Genomic DNA, 26,779 nt, shown 5'->3' with positions numbered 1-26,779 from the left:
CGGCTGTAGTTCTCCCAGACCAGCTCTCCCGACCGCGCCGTGCGCCCCTGCCAGGGGGGAACTACGTGTCCCAGTGTGCCCCTCAAAGGGAAGAGAGGAGCCGAGGGGGCCGCTCTGCTCTTGTACCGGCGTTGGCTGGCTCCGCCTCTTCTCTCTAGAAGTTCGTAGACCCTGAGCTGAGGCGGAGGCGTCAGTGTCGCTCTGGCCCGGGCGGGCGGAACTGAGAGGGACGGCGGAGGCGGAAGTGGCGGCCCGCGGGCTGGAGAAGAGTCTGGCCCCGGAAGGAGGCGGAAACCCTGAAAAGAAAACAGCAACAAACTGAGCCGCTGCGAGAGAGGGGGACAAGATGGCGGCGCCGAAAGGGAGCCTCTGGGTCAGGGCCCAGCTGGGGCTCCCGCCGCTGCTGCTGCTGACCGTGGCCCTGGCCGGAGGCTTGGGGACCGCTGCGGCCGAAGCGTTTGACTCGGTCTTGGGTGATACGGCGTCTTGCCACCGGGTCTGTCAGTTGACTTACCCCTTGCACACCTACCCCAAGGTAGGGCGCGTCCGAACCCGGCTGCAACCCTTCCCTGGCCGCCCGTGTCTCCGCTCTCCCTCATCTCTGTCGGCTCTGGGAACCTGGCGATTGAATCCACCATTCACCCGCTGCCTCCCACCTGTGTAGCTGCTGTTTTCCATTCTAATCACACCCGCACGCCGCTGCCGCTGAAATTAGCGGAAGTTCGTGCCGCACCTACCCTGGAATGGGCGGGGGGACACAGAGATGAAAAAGAACCGATCCCTTTCCTATTGCAGCTTGCGGAGCACCAGGGGAGACTGGCATTCTAAGCGGGAGGAGGATGCTGATTGTTAGCGCGGGTCCTCACCTTTAAGGAGCGGGAGGAATGGTGGGGGCGGGGGGCAGAAGCAGGTGGGCAAGCCCACAAAAGTTACTTCATAAACCTTGTGTCCTGAGCGCCTCTCTGGGCCCGAGCTCCCGGCCTGCCTGTTTCGGGAGTCGGACAGGACAATTCCGCTGTGGTAGGAAATGTGTTAGGTCCGCCGAGGAGTTGTGAGACGCACCGGAAGGGCTTTCCATCTGTGTTGAATTACTGTGTGCATGGCACTGCCATTAGGGACTGGGATGGCTTAGAGGAAAAGCAGATGGATCTGCATTGAATGAATTTACCGTTTAGTGCAGAAGATGGGATTCGTGGAATAAAGGAATGAGGCCGCCCCTCAGGCGGAAGGCGGGGGTCATAGCTTAGGAAGCGGAGTGACCCTACTTTCACTCCGTACCCCTCCGCAGGTGCTGCCTTTCCTGTGATTCCGTTCTACTTCTCAAGTTGTTTTCCAGCTTCTTGAGAACTCTTTACTCAATATTCTAGATCGCGTGGTGACTCCACCCTTTTCCATATGCAGGGGTGGATAAAAGTAGGTTTACAGTTGTGACTGCAAGAAACAGTGTTTATTCTTGTATTATTATTATTTGTATTATGTAAACCTACTTTTGCTTACCCCTGTACAGTTTGGTAATGCGTTTTTCCCACCCCACTGCCTTTACTTATAAGAGCTTTTGCTGATGTTGCTTGTCTTTCCTTGTTTTTCCTTCATCTCTATGCTGTCGGCTTAACCGTGTGGCTAGCCAGCCCTTTCTGCTCTCTCAAACTACAAAGTAACCGCGAGGACAGGTCCGGTGAAGTTAGGATGCAGCTTACGGCAAGTGTATTCAGGTCTTTCAAATGAAAAGTTCTAAGAGCTTTTACTTCCCATATGCCTGTTTACATTTTACATTGCAAGAGAATGGTCAGTTTCAAGACAAAGTGTGGGAGAGGGTATTGTATTACCCTAAATTTTCAGTCAGAGGCTAACAGCGAGAGAGAGAAATGAGAAATTCTGACTTCCAGACTTAAATCAATGTAGAATGCCCTAAATATATGATTTTCTTCTCTCATCTGAGGATTGTATGAGGAAATTCATTGATCATTTGGCCTGGTTTGGGATGGAGACTGACTTCGTACCATTGGGTTTTTTGTTTTTGTGTTTTGACATTTCCTAGAACATTTGTAGTATGAACCAGAATCCGGGGAGAATAATTCAAAGGGATAAACATTCTGAAACTCAGAGGTATTTTTATAATATCCACTACTTCCTAAAGATCTCTGTGACATCTCTATGCCATTTTTAGTTATTCTTGAGAGTTGTTCTCACCAGGAACTCTAAATCATCTGGCTCCCTGTGAGTCCTGGACTTAAAATTTATTCTGTCTACCCTCTGTTAGCTAGTATGATGAGAGATTTATACACATTATCCCCGATTCTCACAACTACCCTGCAAAGTAGGGTTTTACAGTTGAGGAAATTGAGGCTCTGAAAGATTAAATGACTTGCCCAAGGTCACATAGCCAAGAACTAGTGGAGTAGTTGGAATTCAGTCCTAAAACTGGCTACACTGTGTTGCCTTTTATTAATAAAGTTGTATTAAAAATAATTAATTTACTTATTTCCTTGATTTCTGTTAGTCCTCCTCCCAATTATTGTGCTTTGCAGTTCAGGAAGAAGCAATGTGTTATATGAGAAATGAATTTAGATAAATTTACAAGCTCCACGTAGCCTGACTTGGTCTGGTATTTGTAGCTGGCGGAGAGAGATCTCATTTTAATAACTTATTTTCAGAATTATTTGTTGTTTGAAAAGTACAGTACTTAACTGTTTGTAAGCAATTATTTTTAAATTATTATAGTTTACCCTTTAACTTTCCTTAAAAGTACAATTGCATGATTTGCATGAATCCAAATATAAGAGCCATGTTTATGTTAATAACAAAGCTAACTAGATCCAGCCTGATTATTTTTGTATATGGTTCTGGAACCATATAAATCCAGGTTCCATCTGCAGCTCCACTTTTACTATCTGTGTGACCTTGCTGATCACGTAACTTCTCCTAACTTCGTTTGTCAGCTGTAGGAAAAAAACCCGTCGCACCCTGCAGGGCTAGTGTAAAGATTAAAATAATATACATGGTGTTTCAGCGCAGTGACTAACGCATGTCAGTAGTTGTTTCTTCTGTTGTACGAGTGTGTCACTAAACCAGTGTGGTATGTGTAGTATTAATCGTGTTGAATAATGAGAGAATAGTTAGCTTGACTTCACTCAGGATATAAAAATGTGTATAATTATGTAGCTGGTGTTCTGTTTGGTGGGGAGGACCATTTCCTTGTGCTCTAAATCAGAGGAGATACATTTTATAAACGCTTGACAGTCACTTGGGATACATGGGGCGTGAATTATTACTTGGAGTAATAATATTATCTAGAACATGAAACGTGTACTCAAAACAAGGATATGATTCTTCCTAACTACCTATTGATAGAACACTCTGTGCTGAGTGTTCTATCAGCTGTTAAGTGTTAGGACAGTGCCTGGCACATTGTGGGTGCCCATTAAATGTATTCTAGTGTTGTGTCTATTTATTAAACAGTATAACACAATGTTGATGGTATTGTGAATATGAAATGTATAATCCTTATATTCAAGATTGACATTAAGAATATTGTCTCTGTTTTGTAACTAAGAAAACAGAGACTCAGAGAGATTTGAGTCACTTGCCTGAGGTTGTACAAAGTAAGTGGTGAGGCTCAGCTGCCGGGCCGTACATACTCTCTTCTGAAAATGGTGCTCAGAGGCTTACGGGGTTGATTCAGTAGAAGAAAACATATCTGAAAATGAAATGGCATTCAGCGAAGCTCATGCTGTTGAGCTTGTGCCTCCTCTGTGCAGTATAAAAAAATACGTGGTGCTCCAAAAGCATGAGAATTCTTTTGTTGTTGTACAGCGTCTGCAAAGCTACTCAGGTATGAAGTTTATTTTAATTGCTAAAATTCTTTCAATTTCACCTAAACTAAACGTAACAACAAATGCAACTAGAACTGAAGTCCAAAAATGTGCTACCTCAAAGCTGTATGATGACACTTGCTTAATATTAGACTGCAGCCATCTATTCCTAATGGATGGCTGCTGCCATGGCAATTTTGCTAATCCTCTGCTGGAAAGAAGTGCGTGCCTTTGTATTCTGTTGGTTGCTAACTGGTACATGCACATGCTGTTTCCTTCCTTATTAGGTGCCTGCCAGTTTGTACACGGCGGATCACACAGTAAGTTGAGGGGGCTCCCCCACATGTACTGGTTTGTCTCAAATACTGTATGTATTTCACTGAAGGAAAGCCTGTTGAAGACATTGTCATTAATCTTACCAAGCAGGAAACATTTTCCGGTAATGAAGAATATATCCTATCTTGAGCTCACACTCACATACAATGATGCCTATAACTATTGTTTTCTATTTTAAAACTCTATTATTATTAACACTACGACCATTTATTGAGCACCTTCTATGTCCCGGGCACTGTGCTAGGAATGGCTAGCTATCTCCAGCATTATTGAGGGTGTTGGAGATAATAATTTATAGCTATTATCGCCTTTTATAGTGAGAAAACCTGAGGTTTAGATAGGTAAAGTCACTTGTGTTGGGTCACTCACCTAAAAGGTTTTAATCCAGATCTGGCTGATTCCATTGGCTTTACCATATGGCACGCTATTGCTCTTGTGTTTTTAGTTAATAAGCCAAGTTTTTAAAAATCTCTCATGTAAGCATCTTTGTAGATGTACACCTCACTCTGTGGGGACCTTTATAGCACTATCTGCTGTGTGAGGCTAATCGTGGTGCTTTCCCCGATAAGCTTGATGAGTTGTGTAAGTATTTATGTGGCAGAAGGATGCTATTGGCACTAAAGCACTTGCTTACTCATTTCTGTTTCTCTTAAAGTTCTGATTATATCGTTATTTTTATTTCAATTTTTTTGATGAAATACGGGAAAAGAGTGACTTTACCCACTAGGCTTCCTTCGAAGGATATCACTTTAAAGACAAGAAACTAAAACCTCTTTATATAGCAGAGGTCTTGGGTGTTACCTGGCTCCTATCATTTTTCTTTCACTTGTAAAGTTTTTTATTGGACAGTTTATAATAAACCCTACTAACTTTGCTTTCTTTTGACCTATTTTCCCCGAGGGAAATGCACTATTTTTTGGTAATCCTCTCTGTTCTTGAATTCTCTAGGAAGAGGAGCTGTATGCCTGTCAGAGAGGTTGCAGGCTGTTTTCAATTTGTCAGTTTGTGGATGATGGAATCGATTTAAATCGGACCAAATTGGAATGTGAATCTGGTAAGATGATATGCTAATGACAGCAGTATGTAACATTTGTACTACATACTTTTAATATACATTGAGGTGTATTGTACTTTTAATGTATTTTCCTCAGAAAATGGCAAGCACACTATTTAAACTAGTCATTTAGCATATTTTAATTACTATGAAGTTAGAGTTTTAGTAGCTGCTACTAGAAATTTCATGGGCTTTAAATTTCATCCATTTGTTGAGACAGTGTTATTTTGTACTGTGGATAGGACGCCTTTGTTTAAGCAAGTACTTGGTTTAGACAAATGCAGTCGTAATTACCCTTCTCATAATTCATCACTACCTTTTCGGTGAATAGTATAATTATCCTAAGCCTTTCAATCATAGGCTAGTTGACCTAGCTCCTAGTTTTTTTAAACTGAATCAGGCCTTTGACTCAGTATTTAATAGTGTATTCTTTTGTGGGTCATGCCAATAAAAGAAGTAACCAGAGTCTTTGTCATCTCTTAAAGCACTATTCTTACTTTTTGCTGAAAGAGATGTATTTAATAAAAGAAACCTGTAAGTAGGACAAAATTGACATTTAACCTTTTAAAGAACTATAATGGAATTTTCTCCATTCGTTACCTCACACTGTTTATTCAATGGAGCAGGAGGTGTCTTTCTCCCTATCACTGTGCCGTGGCTAACATCCAGCCTTCGTGGTGTCGTAACCTTATTTTTTTATGGCTCGTTCTCCTAACTGGCTGGCCGTCTCTATATGTGCATAATGCGGTTCGGTTTGTCATCTAGCACCTTTGAGAAGTGTATCACAAACACGCAACTGGGTTGGAAAGAAAAATAAGATTGTTGTAGTGGTGAAACGCTCTATCACAAGAAAAAGATGGGTCTGGTGAGCTGAATGCAGAGAGTATAGCTGGTAGAGACCCATTTTACTCTAGAATCCTGCTGTAGAGCATTTTCTAAGTTCTATTTTCTCAGAACTTAGAGTGTTAGACTGACTGCTTATTTTTCTTTGCCATGTGAATACCCTTGCTTCTCAACTAAGTGACCCAGTTCTGAACAGTAATATCATATATTTGTATAAATAACTAAAATGTATTATTTTGCTCAACCCCATGAAGTAGGTGGTTGTATTTCCATTGTACATATGGAAGTCAGTAGTCAGGTTAAACAGTCAGTCTAGGTCACATACACAGCCAGCAAATGATGGAGCCAAAACTTCAGGTTTCCTGTTCAATGTCTTTTCTACTATGCAAATCTTAGCTATGAGGCTCCCTTTTTATGAATGTCATCATATTGTCAGAACTTGAGTACGTAATTAATAGATTTATACCTGATGTATTTGACTTGCGGGAGATAAAAGGAGTTTTATTAAAATAATACGTTTGCTACTGTTACCAAGTTTGGAAGTATATATTGATGAAATGCTTTTTAAATAACAAGAAATTTTTTCGTAAAATACTAAATCTCTTTTCTGTCTTCCCCCCTTTTCTTTCTCTCTCTCTCTCTTTCTTGTAATTTGACTGTTTTTCTCTTACAGCATGTACAGAAGCATATTCCCAATCTGATGAGCAATATGCTTGCCATCTTGGTTGCCAGAATCAGCTGCCATTTGCTGAGTTGAGACAAGAACAAGTACGAAACGAAACTGCTTTTTAAAATTGCCTTCTTAGATTATACTCAGTTGTATTGAAATATTTGTCATCTGCATGATCCTATTTTAGTGTTATATTTTATAATGAGTTTTCAGCAAATTATATGTTTGCAAATACAAAATATCAATTATATTTTTGTATACTGCTTTACCGTTAAAAGATATATTCATATACATAATTTTGTTTTTTCTCATGGTCTAGTGAAGATATTTTCCCCCTTTTACATATGAAAAAAATTGAGGCTCAGGGAAATTGATCGTTCAGAGGCCCTTTTTTTTTTTATCCCAACTTGCAATTACCTTAACAGATTGTCATCAATATTACTAAATTAACTTCCAGACTATTTTCACGCTGTAACCCCCTCTAGTTCATCTTTTAGTCTGTGTCCAGATATTTATTTTCTAAATGAAAATCTCATCATGTCATACTTCTATCTTATATAGTTGCTCCCCATTATATACAGGTTTAAGTCCAAACCACTTATCTCAACTTGGCTCCTGATATCCTCTCCTATGTCATCTGTTACAATTCCCCACCCCTCATACTCTGTATTCTCTAAACATACTGGGAAAAATTCCTTAATTTTATTAACTTTTGCATAGAAAATACAGCCACGTGATACAAAGCTCAAAAGGTAAAAGTAAATAGTGACACGTCTCCCACTCCTGTATGTCTTATCCTCCATTGAAGTAGGCAGAGTCACTGATATAAATATATTTTATGCTTATACAAGGATACATGCATTCTTTCTTTTAAAATTAAAAGTATACATAATGAATATCTACTCTTCACTACATAATACTTCATTGTGTGGATGTATCATTTATTTGTGCATTCTGTTACTTGGGACATGTAGATTATTTCTAATCTTTTCATTTAAAAGTGATATTGCAAATTTTGCACATGTATGAGTCAGAATTGTAGGGAAGATGATACCAGTTTGTGTTATGTCTCTATAGTTGTTTTATATATATATGTATACACACACACACACGTATATATATTTGGCCCATAGATACTTCTCTCACCCTGCCCTTTATCAGATATCTTACATTTTTTACATATATTCTTTTCATTGATTTTTTTCCATTGATGTTCATAATGGCATGATTTATTTTATTTGAAAGATGAGAATGGTATGATTTATTTCTTTCCCTTATATCTCTCGAGGACTTGCTAGTCCTTATTTAACCAAGTCTCAAGATTCTCCTTATTTTTAGACCTGATTCAAAAGCCTTTTATTCTGATACAGGTGACAGAGGTAGCTTATAAATATTTTTGGTGGCAAATTAAAAAGATTTTCAGCTTTACATAGTCAATGTGCATATATAATGAAGCATTTAATGGTAACAATTATTGTAGATTTATTTCATTCTTTTTTTTTAGTATATTTTATTGATTATGCTATTATAGTTGTCCCACTTTTTTTCTCCCCTTTTCCCCCTCCACTACCCCTTCTTCCAGCATTCCCCCCCCCTTAGTTCATGTGCATGGGTTGTACATATAAGTTCTTTGACTTCTCCATTTCCTATACTATTCTTAACCTCCCCCTGTCTATTTTCTACCTACCAATTAAGCTTCTTATTCCCTGTACCTTTTCCCCTTGCTCTCCCTCTCTGCTGATAACCCTCCATGTGATCTTCATTTCTAGGATTGTGTTCCTCTTCTGGTGTTTGCTTAATTTGTTTTTGTTTTTTAGGTTCAGTTGTTGATAGTTGTGAGTTTGTTGTCATTTTACTGTTCAGATTTGGGACTTCTTCTTTTTCTTAGATAAGTCCCTTTAATATTTCATAGAATAATGACTTGGTGATGATGAACTCCTTTAGCTTTACTTTGTCTGGGAAGCACTTTTATCTGCCCTTCCATTCTAAATGATATCTTTGCTGGGTAAAGCAATCTTGGATGTAGGTCCTTGCTTTTCATGACTTTGAATACTTCTTGCCAGTCCCTTTTGCGTGCAAGGTTTCTTTTGAGAAATCAGCTGATACAGTCTTATGGGAATGCCTTTGTAGGTAACTCCTTTTCTCTTGCTACTTTTAAGATTCTCTCCTTATCTTTCATCTTGGGTAATGTAATTATGATATGTCTCGTTGTGCTTCTCTTCGGGTCCAACTTCTTTGGGACTCCCTGTGTTTCCTGGACTTCCTGAAAGTCTATTTCCTTTGTCAGATTGGGGAACTTTTCCTTCATTGTTTTTTCAAATAAGTTTTCAATTTCTTGCTCTTCCTCTTCTCCTTCTGGCACCCCTATGATTCAGATGTTGGAACATTTAAAGTTGTCCTGGAGGTTCCTAAGCCTCTTCTCGTTTTTTTAAATTCTTATTTCTTCATCCTGTTCCAGTTGAATATTTATTTTTTTCTTTCTGTTCCAAACCATTGATTTGAGTCCTGGTTTCCTTTCCTTCACTGTTGGTTCCCTGTATATTTTACTTTATTTCACTTTGTATAGCCTTCACTTCTTCCTTTATTTTGCAACCATACTCAATCGTTTCTGTGAGCATCCTGATTACCAGTATTTTGAACTCTGCATCTGATATGTTGTCTGTCTCCTCATTGCTTAGTTCTTTTTCTGGAGTTTTGATCTGTTCTATCATTTGGGCCATTTTTCTTTGTCTCGGTGTACTTGTTACATTGTAAGGGGCAGAGCCTTGGGTATTCACCAGGGCAGGGCAACCCACTTCACTGCGTTGTGACGCTATATGTAGGGGAGGGGTCAGAGAGGGAACAATGCTGCTTGCTCGGATCTTGTCAGCTTTCAGTCACTTCCCCCACTACCCACAAGGGAATTGTACTCTCTCAGGTGCTTCCCTTGTGATTCCAGGGTGGGTGGATTTGTGTACGTTCTTAGGATCAGTGGGCCCCTCCAGTAGACTCTCCTGTGAGACTGGCAGTTTCTCCTGCTGCTGCAACCCCCACAAGTTTTTACAGCCAGGGGCTTTGAAGCTTTCTCTTCCTGTGCTGGAACCCTGGGTTGTGCAGTCTATCTTGCTCCCCAGTTCCTCCTGGTTTATCTGCACTTGATGTGGGACCGCCCGGTCCACCAGCCATCACCTTGCCATGCATCCTTTCTGCCCCTGCTGCCTGTCTCCACTCCTCCTACCAGTCTGGATAAATGTTTCTTCTTTAACTCCTTGGTTGTTGGACTTCCATACAGTTTGCTTTTCTGGCAGTCTGGTTGCTAATGTTTTTAAATTAGTTGTTATCCTTCTTTCATTTATACAAGGAAGCAAAGCTGAAGTGTATCTACCTACACCTTCATCTTGGCCAGAAGATTCACTTAATTCTTTATACCCTAACCCAATGAGGATTTGGAGAATCTTGATTATGTTGCTGTCTTGAATATGCATGTATAAATAATAATTATATGTGTATATAATTTATTTATTTTTTTTAAAGCTCATGTCCCTGATGCCAAAAATGCATCTACTCTTCCCTCTAACTCTGGTAAGGTCATTCTGGAGTGACATGATGGACTCTGCACAGAGCTTCATAACCTCTTCGTGGACTTTTTATCTTCAAGCTGATGATGGAAAGATAGTTATATTCCAGGTAACACCTGTGCTTCCTATATTCTTCTAAATACCAACAAGAGTAAATGGATATGTCTTAAATGCATGTCTTGGCATAGAGCTATGTATTCAGTCCCTTACAAATACTTATTATCAAGTAATATTTATTTGGTCTAATGGACACATTGGGCATCACAACACTGTGTGACTTACCCTTCCTTCTGCCCACTGGAAGCTCTTCTAAAGGCCATCAGTCCCTATCTAATAAGAGCTGCCTTCTAAATTTTGTAGTGGTTAAATTGATAAAGTGACACCTCTAGATATGAGAGATAAGAATAATTAGTATATTTTGAATATAAGTAGTGGAATGTATTTATATCATATGTGGATATTCAAGAAAAGCAATACAATGTAATTTTTGGTTGTTTTTAGTGCTTTTCCTCATAACTCTTGTTAAGAGCTTGTTGAAAAAGTATGTACCTCCTAGAGAGGTAACTTCTACCTCATTATTTACCATATGATGTGATAATAATAGTTATTTTTTGAAGGTTCTTATATACTAGGGATTTACATATTTCATCTCAAATCTTCAAACAACTTCATGAGGTTGTATTATGTCTATTTCATTGATGAGGAAACTGAGAGTCTATAACTCATTTAAGGTCACCCTGCCCATGAGTAACAAAAATAGGCTTCAAACTCAGGTCCTTTCTTTCCAAGGCCCACATGTCATCTTACCATCTTACTGTCTTCCTTTTAATTCCATAGTTAAATTCCTGAAGTTTACCAGTCCACAAATTCTGTTGCCGTACTTTTTCTCAGACAATAATTGAAATGAACCTTTACTTATTATTACCAAGTGAGTGGCTCACTGTAAGGCTAGTATGTGATTTTTAATACTATCCTGAGCCTTGAATATCTAATAAGTAAAACACAGAAGGAATCTCTTTAAATTCATGAGTAAATTTTACATCCTAAAGCTACTTAAGTTAAAGCATAAGTTGGCTCTTAGAGTGGAGCCCTCATTCACTCCTAATTAGATGTGAGATCAATCCAAGTGTAACTAGGATGGAGAAGCCTCCACTTCGGAGGATCATTGCTGTATGTAAAGTATGGGATATTTAGCTGTAATTTATGAGTTACTCATACTGAAGGAAGAATGGAATGTTTTAGTTGAGAAAAAAATGAGAGTAATAAGTGTTTAGCCAAAAATGTTGGCAGTCTGCTAAATTATTCCTGATCAACTAGAATTAGAACTCATTCTTGCAGGATATGATATTTAATGCAGTATGTTATAATTTGTCCTTTTTTCTATTTTTTAAAAGTGCTGTCAGGAAGTTAAACTAAATACTTGATGATGCCAGAAATCTGTCTGTTTCTTTGCAAGGCACTGGATCTGATATTTAGGAAGTGCAATTAAAATATATTGTGTTAATGTGTTTTATTTTTTATACCATACTTCTGTTACTTTTTCTCAATTTGGATGTTTATAGAGATAATGTGTTACAGAACTTACTACTGAGAAAGGCTTAAGAAGTACAAATGGCTTAATTTGCTTTCATTATCACTTTAGTCTAAGCCAGAAATCCAGTATTCACCACAGCTGGAGCAGGAGCCTACAGATTTGAAAGAATCATCGCTAAGCAAAATGTCCTGTAAGTTTTATTTGAAGCAGCCTAAGATAAAAACATTAGCAGTCAGCCCTGGCTGGTAGGGCTCAGTGGACTGAGCACTGGCCTGCAAACCGATAGGTCACCAATTCGATTCCTGGTCAGGGCACATGTTTCTCTCCCTCTCTTTCTCCCTCCCTCCCCCTCTCTCTAAAAATAAATAGATAAAATCTTAAAAATAAAAAAAAGTAGTCAAGTCTGCTTGTGATAGAATTGGTTGTATGATTGTTTTTACACTAATGGAAGATGAACAAATATAATTTCTAAAATAGTGATTCTCAAACTTAAATGTGCATTAGGATCTAGAGAGCTTGTTAAAAACAGATGTCTGAGCCCCACATCCAAAGTTTCAAATTTACCAGATCTGGGACACACCCGAGAATTTGCATTTCTAACAGGTTCACAGATCTCATTGATGCTGCTGGTCTGCAGACTGCACTCTGAGAACCACTATTCTAAAACCACTTAGTTTGCTTTGAAGGACATTATGAGCATAAGTTAATAAAATGTTCTGATACATCCCAATAAAGCAACCAAATAGTGAAACTACCCTGAAAGTGTGAGTTCCTGTTCTATTTTTATTTACTCACAACAAGTGAATTTTAACTCATGAAAATATAAAATATCAAGCTAAAGCTGACCTTACCTCTAGCTCATACCTTATTTTAGGTACTGATTAAAGTAACTTTCTAGTTATTTTGCTGGGTAGATAACGACAGCACATAAGGCCATCTTTAACTTTACATTAGAAGAAACCAAATTCTATTTTTGAGGCCCACTTATAATTAAACCGAAAGCTTTAGTATCAGTGAGAATTTGGAAATAAAATAGGCAATCCTTTTTTTTTTTTTTAATTACTTTATTGTTGTTCAATTACAGTTGTCTGCATTTTCTCCCCACCCCAGCCAAACCCACCTCCCTCCCTTGCTTCCACCTTCCCCCTTGGTTTTGTCCATGTGTCCTTTGGAAATCCTTAATGTAGTAGAATATCCAGTTGGTTTTTAATATGTCACAGGAACTTGCATTCGTTATTAAATGTATGAGATTATACTTATAAAAACAGCTGGATATCTGTAAAGTGTACAGATCTAGAAGTAGTCATCCGAGACTGTCTTTCGGAGTATAGAACAGCATAAATGTGTACCTTTTTATTTCGGCAGATCTACAGATGAGAAGTTCACAAGCACACAGGAACTATCTTGAAGATGGAGAAAATGATGGCTTTTTAAGATGCCTCTCTCTGTATGTATTCTTCTTTGTTAATGGATATAGGAGATAAAATCTGTCTTATATCAGAGAGATACATTCCTTTTTATTATTTTAAAATTTTATTAGCTGCTCAAAAGTAAAACATTTTTCCTTTTCCCTACCAAACTTGTACTTTGGATATTTTAGTTTGTTTAAAAGGTAACATGCATACTACTTTAATAAAACCCAAGCATGCAAAGCATGTAGTTTTTTTCACAGTACAAAAGCTGTCTTGTTAGGATTCTTTGATTTATGTTAAGATATGTGCTTCTCCAGCCATTTAAATTAAATACATGTTAGTGGTTTGGGGACCAGATTTTTGTTTTTAGCTTCACGGATACACATGAGGCTAGGGGAGGGCAGTAAGGGCGATAGCTTAAGGAGGGCTTTGTGTTGTTTACCAAGGAGTGTCAGCTCTGTGCCAAGGAGTCTTAAGACTGGCAGGGGAAAGTGGGCAGGCAGGGTTGAGGGTACCCTATGCCCTCCTAGGAAGGCATATCGAGCCTTCTGAGGGTGAAGAGGTTTTTTTCAGTGTATGTGTGCTTCCATTCCTCCAAGAAGTTATGATATGAGCTCCCCCTTCCACCCTCAATATCCCCTACCCCCCCCAAAAAAAAAGAAAAAGAGAAAGAAAGTTGGTCTTAACTCTTATTGGTAACTATGTACTCTGGCAGATACCAGGCCAAGCACTGGAGTAGAACACATACAAGTGCTTGCCCTCACAGTCTCCCACTACAGTAGTCCAGACTGCACGCTTCCTGTAATTTCTCGTGAGAGAAATAGTTTCTTGAGAGGTTTTATCAGATATCAGTAGGGTCATACTAGAATCTAGAAATCAGTGCCTTTTACTGAACATATGCTTTAAAGACTGGCTGAGAAAAAGAGGGTTTAACTTTAAATGTTCCCTTTCTTCCCTTCCTAACCCTACTTTTGTCCTTGTGCAAAAAATGGGCAGTTTTTCCCCCTCCAAAGTTACTGTTTATTCTTAGTACGTCACTACCTGGTATCTTATTTGTGTTACTGCTTTTTAACATTTTGTCATTATATTTTATATTGTTGTTCTAAGTCTAACATTTTAAAAGTTAACTTTGTAAATGTTTAACTTAGGAAGCAACTAACTTTATAAACAGAGATTTAATTTTATGAAGCTTCTGTGCACAAACATGAATTATTATAATAATATCCTATATTTAAATTAAAAAGATTCCTTTTAAAATGCTTGTCCCCTCAGTGATGGCATTTGACTCTCAGTGTAGTGTACCTTGTGATAAGTAGGTAGATCAGAGGGGACTCAGCTATCCCCAAGGTTATATATCTACTGTTAAAATTCAAAGCTACGTTTTCTAATTCTGTATCTTCTAATCATCCTGTTCTGCCACAGTTGTCTGCCTTGTAAAGGGTCATGATTTTCCGTGATTGCAAATAAGATCACCTAGCTAATCAGTGGAACTGGTCTTCTGAGTCTTACTATAGTACTTCTTTGTATTATATCACATAGTTGTCATGAAGCTACCCTTGACCTCCAGAGTGGAAATTGAACTCATACTCATTTTTCATTTGCCATTTCTTTTTAGAGTGTCTGTTATGTGCCAGGCACTGCGTTACGGACTTGAAACCTAAGAAAAGATGTTCAGTCTCTGCCTCTATGGAATTCTCAGGTCTAGATGGTAGAGACAGACGTGCAAACAGTGAACAGCACAATAATTATTGCCACATATTATACATACACACACACCTCTCATAGATAGAGTACAAGGAGTACTGAGTCTGTCAGAGGTTGTAGTGGGAGAATTTGCAGAGGAGATAAAAATGCCTTAAATGATGGGTAGAGATTTTTGCTAGTTGTAGTACATTTGTTTTAACATATTTGACCAGAGTTCTGGCCAAGATGGAGGCGTAGGTAGAAACCCTTTGCTTCCTTGCACAACCAAAAGGAGGATAACAACCAGTCTAAAATCAACCAGAAGCACCAAAAAATCAAACTGCATGGGACTTTGACAACTAAGGAATTAAAAAGTCAACTAGAACAACCAGACCGGTAAGAACCCTCAGCGAGGCTGCAGACCACGGGCGGGGCTGGCTGAAGGTGAAACTGAGACTCAGAGCTGACTATGGCCTACAGCGGAGGTTACTGGTAGAGGTTGCTGTGGTGGGAGAAATTCCCGGTCTCACACACGAGTTTGTTGGAAAGTGTGCTAGAGTGGAGCAGATGAGCTGCGTTGTTCCCTCTCTGGCCCCTCCACCACGGGCAGCACCGCAGCACAGCAAGGAGGGTTGCCCTGCCCAGGTGAATACCTAAGGCCCTGCCCCTTACACCTTATCAGGGGTCCCCAAGCAAAGAAATAGGGCCCAAATGAAAGAACAGAGCAAAACTGCAGGAAGAGAGCTAAGTGATAAGGAGATAGCCAACCTGTCTGATGGAGAATTTAAAGCCCTGGTAATCAAAATGCTCACAGAACTGATTGAGCTTGGTGAAAAGGTAAAAATACAAATGAAAGATACCCAAAATGAAATAAAGCAAAATATTAGGGAACCAACAGTGACAGGAAGGAAACCAGGACTCAGATCAATGATTTGGAACAAAAGGAAGAAATAAACATCCAACAGGAACAGAATGAAGAAACAAGAATCCAAAAAAATGAAGAGAGACTTACAAACCTCTGGGACAACCTGAAATGTTCCAATATTCGAATTACAAGGGTGGCAGAAGGAGAAGAGGAAGACCAAGAAATTGAAAACTTACTTGAACAAAATGAAGGAAAACTTCCCCAATCTGGCAAAGGAAGTAGACTCCCAGGAAGCCCAGAGAGGCCCAAAGAAGTTGGACCCAAAGAGGAACACACCAAGACACATCATAATTATATTACCCAAGATTAAAGATAAAGAATCTTAAAAGCAGCAAGAGGAAAGGAGAGAGTTACCTACAAAGGAGTTCCCATAAGGCTAGCAGTTGATTTCTCAAAAGAAACCTTACAGGCAAGAAGGGGCTGGAAAGAAGTATTTGAAGTCATGAAAGTCAAGGACTTACATCCAATATTACTCCATTCAGCAAAGCTATCATTTAGAATGGAAGGGCAGATAAAGTGCTTCCCAGATAAGGTCAAGTTAAAGGAGTTCATCATCACCAAGCCCTTATATGAAATGTTAAAGGGACTTATCTAAGAAAAAAGATTAAAAAATATGAACAGTAAAATAACAACAAACTGACAACTATGAACAAGTGAACCTAAAAGAAAAGACAGACAACAAAAGCAAATACTAAGCAAACAACTAGAACAAGAACAGAATCAGAGAAATGAATATCACGTGGAGGGATTTCAGTGGGGAGGGGGAAGGGAGGAATGTGGGGGGCAAAGGTACAGGGAAGAAGCATAATTAGGGATAAAATAGACGGGGAGAGATCAAAAATGGTATAGGAAACAGAACTCAGAACTTACAGGTACAACCCATGGACATGAACTAAGGGGGGGAATGCTGGAGGGTTAGGGGGTATAGGGTGGAGGGGGGATAAAGGGGGAAAAACTGGGAAAACTGTAATAGCATAATCAATTTAAAAAATTCTTAAAAAAAAAAGAGATTTGACCAAACTAGATAGACAGGAGCAAGGAAGTAATCATTGAATATCAGGAAGAGGCCTCTGTGAAGGATAGAGGATAACTTTGGAGAACTTTTGTAGGTCAGGTAAGAAGTTAAGAGGTCTGAACTAGGGCAGTAGATGAGTAAGGAAATGATGGAGATAGTTGAGGATCTTGCAGGATTGTTTTGTTGCAGAGATTGGAGAACTAGATTGACTATAAAATGAGCTCTACTTTTCTGGCTTAACTAGTTGTGACTGGAATCCAGATGTCAAATATATCCTCATTTCATGGAAGGGAATTCCTTAGTAGCCAGGATAGGGCTCAAGTATGTAAATTAGGGGTTTTTTTCCATTAAAAACATTTTTTACTCCATTATCTTTCTAAATTGGAATGCATAAAGCGTCCTATAGGAGTTCCCTGCTTTTAGATGCAATGTATTTTCTAACGTCTGCCTCTTTTGCTAAGAGACAAACAGCGACTGTGTGCTTTTTCCTTAGCGTGGTCAAGTGTTAGCCGGCCGGCCGTCAAGTGAATGGGTTTTGGTGGTAACCTCAGGTCTTTTATCAGGCAGCGTTAGATGAGCACAGGCTTATTCCTGCTCTTGGAATCCTAATCTGTAGTTTGGCAAACAATAGGTCAAGTATAGAAAAAGCTTTGCTTACTGATTCTTGTAACTGGCTTTCTACATGAAGATATTTTAATCATAAGAAACATGTAACCATGTCTTTACTGACATACGATGTAATGGATACCGAATGCCTCATAATAGATGTACTCTTGTAAATTGAACAAGTAAGTAAATTGTGGCCGATGCAGTATTTGAAATATTCTAGAGAAGCTAACTGCTGGAAGTGTGTTGTGAATCCCTTTATAAAACAAATGATAATTTCATAATTTATCTATTGTATACCTTAACCCTGAATATTGGGTTTACTTAAAGCAAGTATTATAATATTTTGCAGAATGATACATGACATTTTTATAGCAGTGTATAATTTATAGGACACTTTCATTTGCCTTAGTTCATTTAGTAATTTAAGAGTACCCTTGACCGTATTTGCTTTAATTTTATACATTTAACAAGAAGCCAGTATGACTGATTTTCAAATTATAAAAGGGATGTAGCCATGCTGCAGAAACTTGAGGAAAAAAGGGAAGGACTTCACACTACCCTAATATAATACCTGTTATAATATTTCCTTCTATAAGTGTGTTTTTAGAATTACCATATTTTGCTATGTATCATGTGTTCTTGTGTGTAAAACACACCCACGTTTTCATGCACATTGTATATGGGATTCTCATGCCCATTAATATACCCATGCTATGTAATCATTATGCCCACGTATGATATACATCCTTATTTTTCCCTCAAAAATCTGGGCAAAAAAGTACACATTATACATGGCAAAATATAGTAGTTTTAAAGGTAGTAACCATGAAGTTTTAATTATATTATTAAGCTAAGTACATATAGTTGATTGCCTTTAATTATTAAGAATCTCCTATTATATTATGAAATTTTAACATGACTGATGTTTTTTTCTTTTTTTTCCCCCAGTAACTCCGGGTGGATTTTAACCACAACTCTCGTCCTCTCGGTGATTGTGTTGCTCTGGATTTGCTGTGCCACTGTTGCTACAGCTGTGGAGCAGTATGTTCCCTCAGAGGTAATTGTCATGCTGATACGTTGTTTGAACACTGAGCCATATGCTCAGTCATTTTAAATGCCTGTTTGTTTAACTAGAAAAACAAGGCCTCTTTACTAATAATAGAGTGAGAGAAGATTCGGTGGGTTTAAGTACATACCTGGGTGTTGGCAGAAATGAAAAATTACAGGCTTGCAACACAGGAGTCACTGTTCTGGTTTTCTGTAGAGCTAACTACCATAGTTACATATATGTTGGCTGGTTTGAGGAAAGCGTTTCTCCTAGTTCTTTGAAGTTGAGAAGAATCTACTGTCATCAGTTTCTGAGGTGATATTTAAGAAAGAAGACTTGTAGAACCACTTAAAGTTTTTAATTGTCACAGACTGAAATAGTAATTGCTGCTTGAGAAGCAGCAAGGCTAAAGTGTGTGGTTTTGAGTTCATTTGTTCTCGTGCCTGACCCTGAGAGGGGTGGAAAAGTATTGTGACTTCCTTGATAATTAAAATTCAACTCACCCAAGAAACATAATTTGTAAGGTTAAGGAGTTTTGTTTTGGCAAAAGTCTATAATTTGATGATTCAATTTAGCCTTCAGGGAAAGAAAGTTATTTATATAACTAAATATGGGATGATAGTGTCTGTTAACCTCAACTCCAAATGAGACAGACTTTAGTTCTCTTGTGCCTCGAAAGTGCAATTGAAAAAGAGTGAAGAGAAGAAAGGGAAATTAAATAGACTCTAGTAATAAGTAGTTGGCATGTGCCTAGCATGGTGGTTGAACAGTCTTACCTAAATACATTATAAAGATGTTTTAATATAAGATTTATACATGAATAGTTAAGGTAATATTAAGATGATATGCGATACAGGCAGCTAGAAACTGGGACAGGGTAATGTTGATAACTAACATTTACACAGATCTTTAAAATTTATAAAGTATTTTCATGGATCTCACATGTCTACAGTACTCTGTAGCAGGTTTTATTACCCATTTAACAGATGATTAAGCATACTTGCAAGATCTAGTTAACCTTGGTGAGATTACACAGCAATGAGAGTATCGAGGCTGGAATTAGTTCTTGTCTTTGGACTCATAACACCTATGTTTTTTTCCTGTATACTGTTTTTCCAATGGCTGGTAAAGATTTTAAGTGGCACAAATAATAAATGTATAAAGTGCTAAGGAAAGCAGACACCATGTGCTGGGATTGTTAGATAATGCTTTTAGATAATGTGGACTTGACCTGAACTTGGAAAAACGGGTAGGTGTGGATTAGCAGATAGAGGAGGGTGGGCAGTTTTCCCAGGTACAGGCAAGAATAGCTAATTGTCAGGGAAGTACTGTAAGGAACAGACTTGACTGAAAGAACTTAAATTAGGAATCCAAACCAAGTAGATAATGTCGGGCGGGATCGGGAATTGAAATACCAGAGATTGTGTAAATTTCTGTAAAACCCATCTATTTGTGATATAAATGTACTGATGACATCCTCTTGCTACGTTACCTGTGTTATTTTTAGTTCTGATGTCCATATTTTAGTCATTTTATTATTTCTAAAAACATGAAATACCCATCTTACATCGGATTGCTTTTGCCTGTTACTCCCTTTAAAGTTACCCCATGCACTCTAAACCCTATGGCAACAAAGCTACAAACCTATAGTAATAAATTTTCGTTGACCTTTCACCGTGTGGCACTTTATTCCTTCCTTTGTATATTATTAGCCCAACTTTCCCTCACCCCCAGGATGTCCTTGTTTTAAAAAAAAAAAAATACACATAGAGATTGGTCTGGTTATTGTCGGGAAAGACTGGATGGGGTCTCAGGTGAAATTCACCTTGATAAATCACCGCAACCTGGATTCTGGTCCCCAGGCCAACAGACTAATTTGAGCACCTCCTACTAGGCACTGTTTTAACTGAGTTAGTTTATGTAGTCTTTTCACTAATTCTGTGAGGTGGCCGATATTACTGCCTCCATTTTCCAGATATGAAAACTGCAAGAGAGAGTTTATAATTGCCCCAGTGTCACATACCAGTAGGTGGTAGAACCAGAACGTGGACCTAGGTAGCCTGACTGCAAAGCCAGTACCCTCCAGTTTCTTTAGTTATCTGGGCATCATAAATAGGGGTGTTGGTTATGTGATTCCTATGAGGAGCTGATCTCCTGTGTACCTTCTGACACTAGGAAGATGGAACACCACTGGGACCACATGGTTCCTGTTTTTGAGCCAGGATGCTCCAACTCTCTCCTCTCCAAATAGGTCTTAGATGGACATTTCTTAGGTCTTCCTCTCTTACCTCCTTACTTGACTTACGGAAGTGACCTCTTCTGGGGGTGTTTAGACATACTGGTGCCTCATTATGGTTTTGATTACATCTTACAGATTTGAGGATCTCTCCTTCCCTTTCAGATGACTCTTCATCTTCCTTTTCCTTTTAGATGTCTCTGCTATGATAACTTTGTTTTGATTGTATAGTTTTCATTGTCAGAAATTCTCTCCCCTTATTTTCAAATTCTTTGGGGAACACCTCACTTCTCCCATGCATGCCCCCTAGACTCCTGTGATCATAAAGCCTAAGGCATCAACACCCACGTGGGGTCCTGTTGGTGCCTGTTACATTTCCTACGACTATCTGCCTCATGGATATTACTTTACTTTCTTGCCCTTCTCCAGAACTCTTCCTTTCCTTAACCATTAAAATTATGGCTATAACCTCAAAGAGCCTATAAATTTTCTAAGAGATATATTTTCTGAAATAATGTGTGGAAAACAGCCATTTGGAATCACTGTTTTAGACTTTACTTTGTATGTGAAACCACATTTTGGCTAGGTATTAATGTTGTTTCAACCATATTTTTATTATAGATATATTTATTATATAGTGCTTTATAGTTAATATGGAAATTTGTAAAGTACATATGAAGAAGCAGGAAAAAATTACTCATCCTATCATCCAGAACTGTTTTTGTGTTGCCATTTGAGTGGATTTCTTTTATAAACAACTTTTAATATATATTAAGGCTTTTGTTTCTTGTTTAAAAATATTTTAGTATAAGTACTCCTTCCCTGGTGTTTTCTTTGTTTACTATAAAAATAACTAAGAACATAACATTAGAAAGTTATTCAGATTTTTTTGGCCAGAAGCCACCTATTTTAAACTTTCATAAAGTCTTTTCATTGATTTTATTATTGGAACATAAGTTATTTCTGACCCTTCTTCATAGTAACATGAGACTCCACTTTAATTACACAAGTATGTATAATTCATCTGTGAGCAGTGTTATTTACATTGTGTTATTTACATATATGATCCTTTGTGTTTGTTGGAAATGATAAGCCTGCTGAGAGAATGTGTGTCTCTTAAGCTCCAAGACCTAGTGTCTTGGAGCTTAAATATGAAATGTAAAAAACTTCCTTTTTCAGCCACTACAAACAAAGCTTAAAATGGTGATAATAAATGTCTGGAATGTAGCCTTAGAAACTTATGAACAGCTTTATTTTTCTTAATTTAGGGAAACTCTGAAATAATTTCTTTTTAGCCTGTTTTTCAAATAGTTAGGTATTCATCCCATCTCATTTGATTGTAATGGCCAGAAAGAGTTGGCAAGGAATTTCATTTTCTTGGTTGATCTTAAAAGTAGGGTCATTTTGAGTGACTTGATGAATAAAGATTTTGATCCTCTTTTTTCCACCTTTCTTCCTCTGTTCTTTCACATTTATGATGTCATTTTTGAAATTTAATGGGATGACACTTTATCTCATTGAGTTATCTATTTAAGATAATAAAGAGTTGTCATTCATAGTGGTCCTTGTCAGGCAGGTCACACTTGACATGTTAGTAAATCACATACAGTTACACATAACTTGTTACGTGCCAGACCCTGTTCTAGAGTCTAAAGATACAATGAAGAATAAGATCAAGATGGAACCAAGTTTAAGGCCAAAACTCAGGAAGTATGGTGAAACATATCTTCAAGTATAATAACATAATTTCCTTTATCTAAAAAAAGAAGTCAAAGAATCTTGCCATTTAGAAGCTTTACGTCTCATAAAAGTCAATCAGAAAGCAATTTAAGAGCTATAGTTTTTTAATTCAAATTCTGTTAAGAAACTGTGGTTTAGAAAAGATTTAAGTAACTTATTCAAGATTATATAATTAGTTAGTGGCAGAGCCAGGCCTAAAGCTCAAATATTATTTACTAATTAAATTTATTTTTTAACTTTTAGAAGCTATATGTATAACAAATTAAGTCTTCCTCTTCCTCATTTCCATATAAACCACAGCCAAAAGTTTTTAAAATTTCATCTTCTATTTCTTTGTTTTAATCACCTTTAGACATTATCTAATGTCTTCCCACTAAAGGATGAGGAATTAATCAGTTCCCTTACACTATCTCCCACCTCACCTCCATCTCTTCACTTTCTTCCATGTTGATGTTTGAAATCAATTCTAGCAGTTCTTGGTTACTGTTTCAATATCTGTAAAGATTTTATTTATTTATTTTTAGAGAGACAGGGAGGGAGGGAGGAAGAGAGGGAGAAAAACATCGATGCTTGGGAGATACATCAATCAGTTGCCTCTCACATGCCCCCAGCCAGGTACCTGGCATGCAACCCAGGCATGTGCCACCAGAAATCGAACTGGTGACCTTTCAGTCAGCAGGCCAGCGCTCAATCCACTGAGCCACACCAGCCAGGGCATTAAGGTCTTTAAATGTTGCTAAGTAGTGCTATGAAAGTTTTTCTTTCACAGTGCCCCAGAGCAAATTACCACGTGTTGATCCTGGGTTTTAAGGAGGCCATACCATGTCAAATCCATGTCTAGTCCATCAGCCACTGAATATGTCTGGGAGATATTCTTACTGGAAAGCTGAAAGGCGCTGGGCCATTTCCTTATTGCAGGATAGTTGTTACCTTGAAACAGTGGGCAGCAAACCATACCTGAAACACGAAACAAATAAGCAATTATCACTATAGTCACTTTTAAAATATTTTTATCACCCCAAAAAGAAAAATCATACTCAGTAGTAGTCACTTCTCATTTCCTCCCAGGCCCCACCGGCCCCACCACCCCTACTCAGCCTCTTATACTTAGCATGATATTTTCAAGGTTCACTCATGTTGTAGCATGTATCAGTGCCACATGTGTGATGGATACTGAAAATCTTGAAAGTGCTCTTGATATAACATCTTTTAAATGCACCTTTCCACCATTAAGTAGTTCTGTGTAGTTCCCGCTCTATGTTTGGTCACTTGCCTTCTCAGTAAAGTCAGCACTTCCATTTTTAACTCATGATTCAGAGGTGGATTGCTGTAGGAGTTTACAACAAAATCTTTTTCATTTCTTAGCAAATACTTTTCACTTCGCTTTTCTGCCTTGAGGAGAGAACCCTACATGTGAATAGGCCTACTTCCTGAAGACAGTTATACTCCAGGGAGTCGTATGGCAGTTGCAATGGCTATGTTACGCTTTCATTCCTTTGTTTTACTGCCTTCTTGGATATGATAGTAATAACTTTAAGGAGCTTTTGTGTGTTTGTGAAGACCTTTCTCTCAGTGTTAAAATATTTCCTATAAATTTTTTGTTCTCAAATCCTTTTAAAATAACACATATTTTTCGAATGCATTAAGTTCAAATATTTAGTAGCAGAGAAACTTACTCCAAATCATTTGATAACCTGGTTGGAGAGCTAAGATTTTAAAAGGAATTAATCGCTTAAAGAATCAAACATCCCAAATCAGTGCTCTTAGTATGACTTAACTCCATTTAAACCTGAGCAGCTTTTCTTGATATCCACTTGTTATGCTTCTAAATATTTTAAGTTGGAACATGTGGAAAAGCTTTCTTTGGCCAGCACTGGCAGCTGAATTACCCATCTGTAACACTTTTGATTAAAAGCATTCCTTTCTTGAGGACAGTTATAGAATTTTTTTTTTTTTTTTTTACTGAATACCCATAGATTAAATTGTTACTTGGAGACTTATGTAATGATGTTTCTAATTACCCAAATTCTAACATGCACTGATGTTCTTTGCAGAAGCTGAGCATCTATGGTGACTTGGAATTTGTGAATGAACAGAAGCTGAACAGATACCCAGCTGCTTCTCTTGTGGTTGTTAGATCTCAAGCTGAAGACCATGAAGAAGCAGGGCCTCTGCCTACAAAAGTGAACCTTGCTCATTCAGAAATCTAAGCTTCTCTTCTTTTTCCAAAAAAAGTGGAATAGATACCTAAAGTTCCATTTCTTGTAGGGCTTTTAAAATTGGTCTCATTTGGATATAGGGCTTAAAAATCACTATAAAATGAAAATAAAGTTACCCAAATCTGAGAAGGATGTATTTGCTGTAACTTTACCTGTAACTTTTTTCTAGTAATTTAAGAGATGGGTATTTGGGATTGATTTTTTTTTTTTAATCTCTGTAGCTGCTTTATTAGTTGCATTGTTTTTGTTTTTTTAGCCAAATTCTGTGAGCTGATCATTGTTTCCCCACCTCTCAGCATGATACTGTCATCACGTTAGTTAATAAGCTGAGTACTCAGCAGGATGTGGTGCTTCTGCTCAGAAATGGCCCATACCCTGTAATTTGAAATTTAGCAGGAAATGCCCTTACACTACATTTTCAGTTGTATTGAACTGAAATCATTAAAATTTTATTTGAATAATTATGTGCTGAAAGTTGAGTTAATATACTCTGGATTTTCCAGATTTTTCCTCTCACCCCTACCCAACCTGGACAGAAGTTCTGACATGTTCTGTTCCTACCTGTTGCTGTGTAATATGATCAGGAAACAAAATGAAGCAAAGACGATGGTGGTCGGAAGTGCATTTTACGTTACTTGACCGGCTACAGATGTATGTTGAATGAGTCTTTCCAAAGAACTATTTTTCTCTGTTAACATACCAAGTATAAGTTTAAAGATATTTTCAGAGAAAACTTTTCATTTTGAAAGTAAGAATTAGACTCTTGTGGTACAGAATGAAGTATAGATTTCACTTGGCAAAAGCTATTGTTATTATCATTCCTTTACCTGTAATAATACAGATTTAAAAATAAGAGTTATATTAGGTAACCGAGTATACCAAAATCTTAACATGATTTGATGCTTTTTTACCGTGAAATGTTAAAAAACTTTGCAAACCCATACTCCCCTTACACATGGGGAGCTGCGGGCGCCTGAAGTAGTGCTTTTTGACTAAAGAGTGAGTCGCCCACCTTACAGCCTAGTTGTCAGCTGTCTCTGAATCCAAAGAAAGCATACAAGTAAAAACTAATCAAGTAGGACTTTGGTCACAAAATACGCGTTTTGGTTTTAAAATAGTTTGTCTGGATTTGGAAGGTAGAGGGTTAGAAGGTAATGTGACTGCATCCAGATGTGGAAGAGAGGAGTAATTTCTAGGGAGTTGTCCAGCAGTCGGGGTCTCCAACTTGTGAGAAAACAGTTACAGAACATAGGGACTGAATTGGAGAACACTTTTTAAAAACCTGGCTTGCTTATTTCCTGCCTGTGGTACATGCTTAGTGTCAGGTTCCAGTTTAACTGAACTGCAACCCGTGGAGCAAACCGAGGGGAAGCATACAAGATGCTGCAGATTTAAAGGGGTCAGCCCGTTGGTAGGAAAGCCCTCCCTTACTAACAAAATAATGAAAGGAATACCTAGATCAGGAGCAACTGTATGATTGTACTGTATTCTTGGAACCTGCCCTTGGTATTGTTTTTCTTTGCTTCCGAATAAGGTTACCCTGAGACACCCTCATTTGTCTTGAAAATAGTGATCCAAGTGGACACAGCCCTTCCCTTCCGGTTTATAACCCTGAATGCGGAAAGAACCCAGCCGTTCCTGGTGTTTAGCAGGCACTCAAATATGTGTGTCCCGTCTTCTTTTTATTTTAGCATGATTAAACCAAACTGACCTTTTCAAAAAGAACTTTACTTTAAAAGAAAATTATCCTTCCCATCAAAAAGAAAAAGGAAAAATATACACATTGTAAAAAATGTTTGGCTTGAAAATCCTAATAAAGATAACAAAACTGCTAGGCCCCTTCTCCTAAAGTAACAATTCAGCCCTCCTTAAATGGACCCAGCTTCACTTGTTGCCATGAGACAGGTTATCACCTTTCCTACCACATGAAAAGCATCTCCATGAGAAGTTTGTCTTGGCCCTAGGCAACATCTCAAGACCCGTGATTCTCTGTTTCAAACCTTGCAGACTCCTAAGGTCCGTGGTTCAGGCCTCTGGTATAAGACACACTAATTCAGGCAATTACGTAGACAGTGGTCGCCATAAT

The 26,779-nt window shown here is 38.2% G+C and overlaps 2 protein-coding genes across 2 annotated transcripts in view; one reads left to right on the top strand and one right to left on the bottom strand.

Moving 5' to 3' along the window:
- Positions 1 to 264, bottom strand: part of TCEANC2 (transcription elongation factor A N-terminal and central domain containing 2) — a 30,279-nt gene extending 30,015 nt beyond the window's left edge. Inside the window, exon 1 of the mRNA XM_024571029.3 lies at positions 127 to 264. The gene's annotated coding sequence lies outside the window, so the exon portion shown is untranslated. The remainder of the gene's footprint in view (positions 1 to 126) is intronic.
- Positions 162 to 25,154, top strand: TMEM59 (transmembrane protein 59). Its single transcript, XM_024571027.3, has 8 exons — positions 162 to 535; positions 5,097 to 5,202; positions 6,719 to 6,813; positions 10,229 to 10,381; positions 11,915 to 11,996; positions 13,172 to 13,253; positions 18,399 to 18,507; positions 24,529 to 25,154. Exons 1-8 carry the CDS (start codon positions 347 to 349, stop codon positions 24,682 to 24,684), a joined length of 972 nt encoding a protein of 323 aa, XP_024426795.1. The 5' UTR covers positions 162 to 346; the 3' UTR covers positions 24,685 to 25,154.
- Positions 25,155 to 26,779: the final 1,625 nt, after the last annotated feature.

The sequence above is a fragment of the Desmodus rotundus genome, chromosome 3, assembly GCF_022682495.2.
Source record: "Desmodus rotundus isolate HL8 chromosome 3, HLdesRot8A.1, whole genome shotgun sequence".
Classification (NCBI taxonomy): domain Eukaryota; kingdom Metazoa; phylum Chordata; class Mammalia; order Chiroptera; family Phyllostomidae; genus Desmodus; species Desmodus rotundus.
This window is presented reverse-complemented; position numbering and strand designations above follow the sequence as displayed.